This window comes from Sarcophilus harrisii, chromosome 3 (genome assembly GCF_902635505.1).
Source record: "Sarcophilus harrisii chromosome 3, mSarHar1.11, whole genome shotgun sequence".
Taxonomy (NCBI): domain Eukaryota; kingdom Metazoa; phylum Chordata; class Mammalia; order Dasyuromorphia; family Dasyuridae; genus Sarcophilus; species Sarcophilus harrisii.
In genome coordinates, this window is record NC_045428.1 from 600,290,093 (window position 1) to 600,301,849 (window position 11,757).

General features: G+C 46.8%; 1 protein-coding gene across 1 annotated transcript; it reads right to left on the bottom strand.

The window, feature by feature from the left end:
• Positions 1-225: 225 nt before the first annotated feature.
• CABP5 (calcium binding protein 5) lies at positions 226-5,598 on the bottom strand. Its single transcript, XM_003766396.2, has 6 exons — positions 5,536-5,598; positions 4,756-4,786; positions 4,160-4,303; positions 2,550-2,659; positions 1,760-1,907; positions 226-1,543 (listed from the first exon to the last, which is right to left on the bottom strand). Exons 1-6 carry the CDS (start codon positions 5,596-5,598, stop codon positions 1,518-1,520), a joined length of 522 nt encoding a protein of 173 aa, XP_003766444.1. The 3' UTR covers positions 226-1,517.
• Positions 5,599-11,757: the final 6,159 nt, after the last annotated feature.

Sequence of the window (11,757 nt, forward strand, 5' to 3'; positions counted from 1 at the left end):
AAAGCACGACCTTTAAAGGCCACCCCAGCTCTAAATCTGTGATCCCAGCATTCATCCTTCCCCCAGATAGACCCCCTGTCTCCTGCCAGCTGAGGGTCTCTGAGGGCTAAATGTAAAAACTTATACCTGGGTTTAAAGAAAAAGAAATAGTGTCACAAGTCGACAACGAGAGAGTCATTTAGGAGAGATCAAACACAAGCCAGAGATTGAATGAGAAATATTTATTGTACCTGGAGGAAAACAATTCACCAGTAACATGGCCGACAGTAGCGGAGGACTAGGGTGAGAGATGAGGGAGAGGGAGGAGAAGGGTGACAAGGGAACCATCCAGTCAAGGGAGGGTCTTGAGCAAGGAGGGGTACAGAGATGGGAGAAGCCAGGACTTGGTTGAAACTGAGAGGATGAGCTCCCCATCACTGAAAGGGAGGGGGCAGCAGGGTCTCCTCCTTGAGAAAGGTGGGGGGACTGGATGATCTCGGAGAACCTTCCCAACTCCACATTTCACCAACCCATCCACTTTTGCACCTGCTAAATCACTTTCCGACATTCTTTCTTCCACTTCAGTATTTTATGTTCCAAATATGTTCAACTCTCACTTCTTTAAAGGGATTCTCCTTCACAGGTTTCCCCGCCCCCCCCCACTAATTATGGGGGGAAGGGTTAAATTCTATGTTGATGGTCACAATATGGTTCAAGACAAAGAACATTCTGCATTTGGGGTCAAAGGGCCCCTCAACCTCCAAGAATTTACAATGTGTGACCTTGGACGAGAAGGGCCCCAAAATGGTCCATTGGACTAAAGGAGCTCTACCGTCCCACCCTGTTCTAGATCTAGACCCTGATGAGAAGCAGCAGACAGAAGCGGGGACCTGGGAAATTGGATAATCTGACTGCAGCAAGAGCTTCATAACCGGCCTTCTTGTTCCCGGGGTCCTCAGCTCCGCACACTTGACTTCTGATGAAAGACTCGGAGGGATGGAACTCTGGATGGGTCCACGCCAAGCTAGGGGGCGGGGGAATGGCCTTGGCCTAGTATTTCCCCCAAAGATTAACAGTCCAAGATCCACTGCCCCCGAAGGGGCAGAAGGCCAGAGCTGCTGTTAATCTGATCTGGGGATTAAACTCCATCTCGCTGAGAGTTGGGGCTCAGGGAAAGGACAATATCCCAAAGGGCATTATGGGTGGGGAGCATCTCTCCCAGCTTACCATCACTGAAGGGAGCACCGGATTGGGTCCGGAGACTTCCCCCCCGCCCCGACACACACACATCCAGGCTCTGGGGGGGGGGGACCCGCCACATGACCCTGTGTAAAACCCTCCTCCCCATCTCTCGGGTTTATTCCTCCAGCTACAAAATTAGGCAATTGGATTTAATCCCCTCTAAACTCTAATCTACTTCTAAATCCTGTGATCCCATAATGCTCGGCCTCCTGGCCCACCTGGGGAAGGTGGGACAGCTCCTGCCCCGCATTTCTGAGCTTCTCCTGGACAAGGAGCCGAGGCCAGGACCAGGCTCTTCAGCGGGACATCATCTTCACAAACTCTGGGAAGGAAGGGACAAGATGGCGGTCAGTGCCTCCTCCCCCGCCCCTGCCCCTCCTACCCACCCCCAGTCCTCAGGATTGTTTTCCCCAATCAAATGGAGAAGGGGGAAGGGCTAGAGGATCTCTAAGCATCTTCTTGCTCCCAGAAAACTAAGCAACTGGACTGTGCCTAGAGGGAGGGGGAAACCAGCTGTGCCTGGCGGGGCCTGTGTCACCTTCAAAATCCACGGTGCCATCTCCATTGACATCAGCCTCCTGCACAACCTCAGAAATCTCGCGAGCACTGAGCTGCTCCCCCAGCAGCCTTTGCAAGGCCTGGCGAAGTTCCACCAAGGTGATTGAGCCGTCTCCATTGGTATCAAACTGCCCCAGACAGCCCGGCAGCAAAGGAGGAAATGGAAGAAAAGGATTGATCTGGGCAGACTTTGGGGTGGGGCAGCCAAAGGGAAGAGCAGAGCCGGGGGTGAGGGGGTGGGGAGGTTCCTTCTGTAGCCCTCCCTGCATTTTATCCAGCTCAGAACTCTGAGGTGACAGAGGAGCACTTCCCTCAGCGTGCTCAAGTCTCTCTGTCTCTGTCTCTGTGTTCCTCTCTGTCATTCTCTGGGTGTGTCTTTCTCTGTGTCCCTCTGTCTCTGTCTCTCTCTCTCTCTCTGTCTCTGTATGTGTGTGTGTGTGTGTCTCTTCTTTTTCTTTTTCTCTCTCCTCCTCCTCCCTCTTTCTCTTTCAGTTTCCTTGCATATCAAATAGACAAGTTGGGCCCCATGATCTCTAAATACCCTTTTTATACTGCACAAGGGTTCCTGGTCACCCTGGCCTCCTTCATTGTCCCTGCACCTTGTCCATGGTACTGAGTGATTGTGACTTGGAGACTGCCATGATTCATGGGTTCATTGATTGTCCAGGCCAAGGGAATCCTTTCATGAAAGGAAATTGAGGCCCAGAAAGTGGGCCAGAGGGCTCCCCTTTGGAGTCAGTGGGTCCAACAGCCTCCCTCTCCCTGCTCACCTCCTTGAAGGCATCCCGCATCTCATGCACTCCGATCATCCCAGCTGTCTCTGCCAGAAGCTTGGGTGTCATTAGCTCAACAAAATCCTCAAAGTCAACCCTGCCCCCAACTAGGGATAAGAAACGTTAAGAACAGAGAGAAGAAGAAGAAACAAAAACTGAGCCTGAGTCTCAGGTTCCCTAGACTACCCCTCCTCAGGGGGCCCTGGAGCATATCAGGCCCCCCCCCTTTCTTCCCCCAGCCTGGCCAGGAGTTTCTGCTCAGGCTCCTCAAAGAATGTATCCCACCTAGCACCCACAACGCCAATCCTGGCTGGCTCCTAATCTGCGTCTTTGATCAATCAGTCAATTAACAAGCATTTAATAACTGTCTAATTCATGCCGGACACACTGATAGGGGCAAGAGATATAAAGACAATAACAAAGTAGTCACTGCCCTCAAGAAGCTTACATTCTACAGGAAGAAACACTGTGTGTACACAGATAAGTGAAAGATGTTCACAAAATAAATATGAAGTGATTTCTGGGGACGCAAACAGCTGGGAAAAGCAGGGAAAGGCTTGTGTAGGAGGCTGAGCTTTGAAGGCGATGCACAGAACCCATCATGAAAAAGTACAGGCCTGAGAGTTGGTCCTGATGAAGACACAGAGATGGGAACTGGGATGGGAGGCAAGCAGCAGCCATCTCTGAGGCAGTAAGGCTCTTCAGCCCCTTTATCTCCTCCCCTCTCATCCTATCTCCTCCCCCTGACATTATCTCGTGACCATGGAGAAGCCCCTTAGCCTCCTATACCTCACATTCTTCATAATGAATGGAGTCTCCTATACTCATGGTCCTGTAATCTCCCTAATCCTGCCCTCCCCATCAAATTCCCAGTCCCATCATTTCTATTTTCTCATTATCTCCTCAGCTCTCTTGATCTCACTTGATCTCCTTGACCACATCATCTCCCAAAGTCGGCCCCATCATCATCCCATCCTCATCATGTCCTCACCCGATTAGCTGCTCATCCCCAATCCTCCAAACCACAGATGAAGATCTTCCTGTGCTAATGCTCCCCTCAGCCCCAGCCCCAACGTCTCCCTCCCCTCGGCACTCCCAGCCCGAGCTTAGTTCCACCACTAAACCTACCATATTTCTCAGCAGCTTTCCCACATTTCTATCACCCATCCTCTGCCTTAGCCATCCGCCACTTCTTTCTCAAATCAGTCTCATCTCGAGCTTCACTTCTCTTCCCATTGCCTTCCTTCCTCCTTCCTCCAGATCAAGCCCAACTTCTTCCTTGAATCATTGGCTTGACTTCCTCACTTTACTTACTTCCTTAACCTAGTAACCTCTCTCCTTCAGGGGTCATAGAAAGAACGCTTCACTCCATTTCAGAAACCCTGGTTTCAAATCTCAGCTCTTCCACTCCCTAACCGTGTGCCCCTGTATAAATCCAGTGCCTCACGGAATCTCAGTTTCCCCATCTAGCAAATGGTGAAAACCATACTTTGCATTGCCTACCCAATAGGGAAACCCATTGAAAACCTTAGGTAGTTGTGGAAAGTTAAGGGATTTGTATCATCTCTAACCCTACCCATCTTCCTCTGCCCCACCCCAATCCTCACGGTTCATTCGGATCTGCTGTCCCAACTCTGCCAGCTCCATCTCAGTGGGCATGTAGCCCATGGTCCTCATCAGATTCCCCAGGTCCTTGCAGGAGATGAAACCGTCTCGATCCTTGTCAAACTCTTGGAAGGCTTCCCGAAGCTCTAGGGGAAAGGCAGGGAAGGGGGAAGGTGATCATGAGGAGCCTGAAAACTACCAGGGGGAGAGGAGGGAATCTAGGAAAATCCCTCCTGGGAAAGCACGACTTGGCCTCTGAATGAGACCTTGAGGAAAACTTTCTAGTGGTGGACAGAGGAGGGATTCCTCCAGCCAATGGAGGAAAGTGGGGAACTCCTGATACTGTCATGGGGAGATGGATGAGGGTAAATCAGGACTAAAAATCAGAGGTCTTAAAGCTGCTAAGGAAATATACAGGTGGACGTCAAAGCCACCCTTCAAGAAATGAATGGGAACTTAAAATTAGCAGGAGAGATTGAGTCTTGGGAGACTGGGGTGGACATAGTGAGAGCACTGTTAGAGTAGGAATGAGGAGGATGTGGCAGAAAAATAGGGTCTAGTAGAACTACCTGGGAGGGAGGGAAGAGGGGGAAGTTACCTTCGATCTCATCTGGTCCTAGTGGACGATCCTGAGGAAGGTACAGGAGGAAAGAATAATGAGGAGAGGTAGAGACAGGAATGGCCCTCTTCAGGGCTACTCAATGACCCTCGGGCTCTCTCCAGGGTCCTGAAAGAGGAGGCTGGAAGCCATTCACATTCTCTCACACCCTCTTTCCTGGCGGCCCCTGTGGTTACCAACCCCTTCCTCCATGCTCATCCAGTCTCTACTCCTTCCCCCACCTGCTCTTTTTTATTCCTTCCTTGACAATCTCTTCCTTCTCTCCCTCCACCTCCTTCCTTAAACTTTCTTCCTCATTCTGCTTCTTGTTCTAACCTTCCAGCTCCTTCTAGCTACTTTCTCCTTTTTCTATCCTTTTCCTCATGCTTCCCTACTTCTCTAGCCTTTTCCCTAATCTTCTGCCTCCTTCTGCCTTCTCTCCCTTCTTGAGTTCCTCCATCCTCTTCCAGCATGAAACAATGGGAGGAACACTGGCCCCAAAATCAGGGGACCTGAAAGCAAATCTCACTTCTTTTGCTACCCCCTGAGACCCTGGTCTTTTTTTTTTTTGTTAGTACTAAGAGTATATATGGTGCTGGAGGCTTGCAAAACTCTTTACAAATACTTCATTTTATCCACCTGAACCTCAGTTTCTTCATCTATAAAATGAAGGGGCTAGACCAGATGGTCTCAGAGATGCCTTCCAGGTCCAGATCTCCATTCCATCCCCTTCTGTCTTCTCTCCCTTCCCTCCTTCCTCTTTCCCCATCCATTCCTCACCCTGTGCTTCTTCGCAATCCCTTTCCTCAGGAAGATGCAAGCTGGTCCCATGGGGACCTCCATGAGGCCTAAGGGAGAGCAAGATCCAGGATCTTGTGGAGATCTCACAGCTCACCACCCTCTTCTTGCCTCTTTTTATAGTTCTCTGTCTCTCTCTTGGGTTTTTTCTCCTTCAGTCTCTGGATCTCCTCTGTGCCGTCTGCTAAGTCTTCTGGTCGGTCAATTTGTCTCTTTCTGTATGTGTCTCACTCTTCCTCTGTCCCTCCTTATCTCTTTTTTCACTCTAGTCTGTCTCTGTCTCTGCTTCTGTCTCTGTTCAGTCTTAGTCTCTGAATCCAGTGGGTGACAGCTGGGATCCAATTTCCCCTGAGGCATGGGGGAGGAGGGTGACAGCTGGGACCCAGACTCCCCAGGGGTTTGAGGGAGGAGGAAAAAGACAGGTGGAATTGACCTCTCCATCTGCTTCAGGACAGGAAGTCATCTCAGTTTGGCTCATTCCCAGAACAGATTTGTGGCAGGGAATTCCTGAGCAGGGCGATTATGAGTGGGTAGGGCGATTATAAGTGGACATAGTGTGTGTGGAGGACCAGGGACATGAGTTCCCCAAATCTTCTTAGGAAAGTCAGAGCTGGCTTTTTATAGCCTCAATTTCCTGGCTTGACAATGCAGGATTTCAATGACCAGGTGTCCAGAGTCAGGGGCATTCTAGGCTTCTTTGGGGGCAGATGGGGAGATAGACAGATAGACACATGAGCCAGATGATCCATCTGGAAATAGAGATGCTGATACTGGTCTCCCCATTGGTCCATAGGTTACTGTTTCCTCTATCTCTTTGAATCTCCATATATGCCTGTTATGTCTGGTTGTGTTTATTTGTCTCTTTGTTTCTATCTTCTCTAGAGATCTTTCTCTGTCTCTCTCTCTCTCTGTCTCTCTCTTTCTCTCGCTCTCTCTCACTCTCAATCTCTCTCTCTCTCTGTCTCTCTCTCTCTCTCTCTCTCTCTCTCTCTCTCTCTCTCTCTCCTGCCTCCCTCCCTTTCCCATGATTCCTTGTTTCTGTCTCCATGCCTTCATACAATCTCTCATGTCTATACTCCCACCTCACTTTCTAAGATTTCCAAGACTCAGATAAAGCATCATATTTGTTTTTAAATTTTTATTGGTACCTTTTGTTCCCTGTCCCTGCCTCAGAAAGCCATCTCGTATGATAAAAGTTTTAAAAGAAGAAGAAGGAAATTTTGTTTAAAAAAAAATAACATGAAAGTTGCTGTAGTCAGTGTAAAAGCTGCAAAGTCTGGAGTCAGGAAGACCTGAGATCAAATATGCATTCAGACACTTACCAACTATGTGACTCTGGAGAAATCACGTGTCTGTTTTCTCAGCTGTGAAATGGAAATAACAATACCTACCTCACAGAGTTGTTGTGAGATCAAATGAGATAACCTTTGTAAAAGCACTTAGCACAGTGCCTGCTACTTTTCCCCTTCTCCAGCATATTAAAAAAATGTCTGACATGAGATGGGGTAATCCAGGTCAAGAAGAAGATTTTATTAAGCACCTAGATTGTGTTGGGCATGGTGCTAAGCACTGGGAATGCAAAAAAAAAAAAAAAAAAAAAAGGTTAAAAAAAAAATCTGTCCTGAGGAAGCTCACTGGGGGGAAACAATCATATATAGATAAGTTATATATACAGAACAAATCAAAGAGAACAACAGAGAGAATGCATTATGGTTAAACAGACCAAAGAAAAAGTTTCCTGTAGGATATGAGACTTTAGCTGAGACTTGAAAAAAAATCTGGGGAGGGGAGGTTCCACCTCCATGGTCCTCCACCTCTATAACATGTCTCTCTATTTCTTCTTTCAGGTTTAACTTTGGAAATTTCCATTCCAATTGCTTTGCTGATATTGTTCTTCCCATTAAGATTGTTGTACGTTGGTTCCCCGATTCTATAGACTTATTGCAGCCTTTCATACAAGTCTTCCCATGCTTCTCTATATTCTTCAGTCATCATTTCTTATAGCATGGTAATATTCCATTTCATTCCTTTTCCATGATTGTCTTTCCATTTCCCAATCAATTATCACTGACTCTGACCACAAAAAGTCAATCACTACCTTCAACCTAAAGCCTTGCTGACCTCTCCCATTGCTCGTTCTCTCCTTCCCTAAACGATCATGCACTGATTGGGGACCTGTTCAGTATATATATGCTCTCAGGTGGGGATGTTGTCTCCTTCATAGAATGTGTGCTCCTCGCAGGCAGAAATTATTTCACCTTCTTCTTTGTATTCCCATAATCCGGTACAGTACCCAAAACACAGAAGGTGTTTAATAAATATATGATGTAATACTTTAACATGTTTAACATGTATGAGACTGCCTGCCATCTAGGGGAGGAGGTGAAGGGAAGAAGGGGGAAAGTTGGAACAGAAGTTTTTGCAAAGGTCAGTGTTGAAAAATTACCCATGCGTGTTTTGTCAATAAAAAGCTATAATAATAATTTAAATAAATAAATAAATGACGTATTTGGCTATTTGTTTCCTTGGGGTGTCTCTCTGTTTTGGTCTCATGTGTCATTCTGTCTCTTCTGACTCTCTTAGGCTGTATCTGGATAGTTTCCATGCATGGTTCTTTTTCTAACTCCCTTGTCCCTCCCTGCATCTTGTTGACTCCTCTAGTTCTCTGTGTCTGTCTCTCTTCTAGGACTTTGACTTGGCAGACACAGGGAGAAGGGGGAGGAACTTGTAATATTGGAGCTTGGGTGTGAGAGCTAGCCTGGTACCTAGAGACTACACAGAGAATCATAAGAACATAAGAACATGCTTGTTGTCTGTTAGCACAGTGGCTGGCACATAGTAGGAGCTAAGGTCAGAGCTAGCAGTTGCCATTGCTTTCTGGCCTTAGTGGAGATCAGTTATAACCCTTGAACTGGGTCAGAGAAGCTGGTATAAGGGAATTGGATGTAAAAGTCAGCAGCTATATGAAAGTGGGTGGAAGGCCCTTGACCTAGAACCATCCTTAGCTCCCCGAGATAACTCTTTGATATTCAGTAGTACTTGGTTTCCTCCAACATGTATGGATGCAAACACCTTTCCAGGTCCAAAAGGATCTCCTTGTTTCCCTCTCCCATAATTTACTCTGTGTATAGTTTGTATGTACATTGATGCATTGTTTCCCCATGAGATTGGGATGTCTCTCTGTTTTGGTCTCCTTATATGTCTCTGTTTTGCTCTCCTTGTATCATTCTGTCTCTTTTGACTCTCTTAGGCTATACCTGGATTATTTCCATCCATGTTTCCTTTTGTAATTCCCTCGTCCTTCCCTGCATCCTGCTGATTCCTCCAGCTTTCTGTATCTTTATCTTTTGCCTTTTTTATATCCCCAGTGTTTACTGGAGTCAGAGAAGAGTAATGAATTAGGAGATATACTTGTCGGTCACTAGGGTGTTTGTCACTGATTACAAGGAAAAGGATGTGTCCTTGTTAGTCATTTCCACTAGGTCAAAGAGAAGAAAGCTTCATTTATCAGTTAAGACAACAAGGAGCCGATGTTTCTGAGCTCTTCAAGTTCTCAGTTTCAGTCATACAGCAATTAAAAAAAAATAGAGAAATGCCAAAGAAACAGCATGCTTTAAGCTGTTCCTGCAGTGTGGGCTGAGAGACATTATTTAGCAAAAAGTGGCAAATATGGGACAAAATGGCGACAGTCATGGTAGCTCTCAACACACAGCTGAAACTCCCCCAAATCCACTCTAGATTGTACTAACCACCACAAATAGGACAGCCAGCCAGTTCTGCCTTCAATGAGCTCAATTTCTAATTGGGGAGAGAACCAATGTAAGAGTTTCAGCTCCAAAACAGCTGGAAGGACTGGGTTTTTGATCTACAGTGGCTAATCAAACAGTACTGTATTTAATTTCGCTTCCATTAAACGAATCATATCTGTTTCTGATGTTGGATCATTTGACGCAAGGACGAGGACTTAGATGCTGAGAAATCTTCCATGAGGAAATGCTTCTTACTTTTTTATTTGCTAGTTCTCTATCTTGGCTACTAGACCCATGTCGGAGATGAGTAGTGCGATGTTTTTCTCAGTCTGCAACTTCCATTCTTCATTCAAGCAAAATTATCTTTTTTATTCAGGGTGATCTCCATCCCTTGTTTGGTTAAGAAGTCTTTGGGATTGGGAGGATCGGGATAGTTTCCATGCATGGTTCCTTTTCTAACTCCCTTGTCCCTCCCTGCATCTTGTTGACTCCTCTAGCTCCCTGTGTCTGTCTCTCTTCTGGGACTTTGACTTGGCAGACACAGGGGTTTAAAATGGTACCCAACCTCTCCAATGTTTCCAATCAGACAGAAGCATCTGAGGAGACATCCATGGAGTTGGGGGGACCAAAGTCCTTTCTGATTCCAGGACAGCCATCATTCCTCCATCTCATCAGAAAAATGAAGGCACACAGCAGACTGTCATTGCATCTTTTCCAAGAGAGGTTTACAATGGTGGATTCAATCCATGACTGTGACCTGATGTCTAAACCTCTGAGACTCCCTTAGGGAACCTCTCCTCCCTTAGATCCCTTAAGCAACGTGAAAAGAAGTTTTAATTTAGTCTGTCCTTCCTCCTCCTCTGAAAAGAAAGACAAAAAGGACAGAGCAGTTCCCTGCCCTTTCAGGGAATCAGACTGTCAGTGAGGAAGGAAGTCCCAAGCGATCTAATTCATCCTCCACCTAAACAGAAGCTCTCTCCATCTCCAAGAAATGTCACACTTTCTTTGCTTGCAGACTTTTTGGAAGAGGCAAACAAGCCCTCCCAGGACATCTTGTCTAGCTTTAATTGTTACGAAGCTGTTTCTTTACATCAGGCCAAAATTAGTGCTCAGAGATCCAAGGGAAAACTTTCCTGTGACTGCCTCATCCTCCTGTAATGCAAGAGCTTAAAAAAATCTATTACAATCAGATTTGGAGTAGGTCTGGAAGATAAATTGGCCCTGTAGCTGAGGGCAGGCAGCAGAAGAGTGGACCAGGGAAGGTCTTTGGGGAAGGAGAGGGCTTTCCAACTATAGCTAGCACAGTGACTGACACACAGTAGGTGCTTAAAACATGCTTGTGGTCTGTTAGCACAGTGGCTGGCACAGAGTAGGTACTTAAAACATGCTTGTGGTCTGTTAGCACAGTGGCTGGCACAGAATAGGTACTTAAAAGATGCTTGTGTCTTTCTCTTCCTCTCAAACAAACTAATCAGTGGACAGGGTTAATCTGGCTATCTTGATTGGGGACAGAAATGGGAGGCCTTAAGCACCATGGACAGAGACCACTTTTCCAACAGTCAATCAGCCTTAGACAACAGAGCTAAAATTTATTCCCTCTCAACCCTGTGTCTCTGCTTCTGCCGTTCGGAAGGTGTCCATCAAAATGGCTGCCTCCTGGCCCTGGAACGGCCCTCATCCATGATGGTCCTGACTTCCAATAGCGGATTTCTTATGGTTCCTCATATTTTGAGGACAGACCCAAATTCACAGACCTGGGCTCACCAGCCTTTCATTTAGGCCTCTCTCCTCCCCCCCCCCCACACACACACACTTGAGCTCCCTTCTATGTATTGACTTTCATAATTAGAATGCAAGTTCCCTGAAGGAACTTTTTACTTATATTAGTATTCTCAGCACTTAGCATTATAGCTGGCACATAGTAGGTGCTTAAAACATGTTGTCTATAACTATATATATATATATATATATATATATATATATATTTCCATATATATGGAAAGATCCTTAAAAATGCTCATATTACAAAGGGACAACTGAGGCCCTGGGATGAAAGGGGCTTGGGCCAAAGTCACACAGAACCAGGCACATCAAGGACTCAGCCCTAGGTTTCTTTCCATTGCACAGATCAAGCTCAACCCCACCCCCACTGCCTCCCCTCTCTGGGACCTCCCATCATTGCCCCTCAGCAGAGGCCCACAGTGAGGTCAGGCCACAACTTCTGGGAAGTTCCAGGTGATGGGGGAGAAGCAGGCTCACCCTGAGGAAACTTCTAGTCATGGACGAGAGCAGACTGGCCATGGTGACTCCAAGTCTGAAGGGAGATGTGGAGTCCATCATTAAAAGTGAGGGGGGAGGGGGAGGGGTGTACTGCTCCACTGTTGCAGACAGCCCAAGAGTGCTGACCCAGGACCAGCGGGGCCCCAGTGAGATGGATGAAAAAGCTGACAGAAAT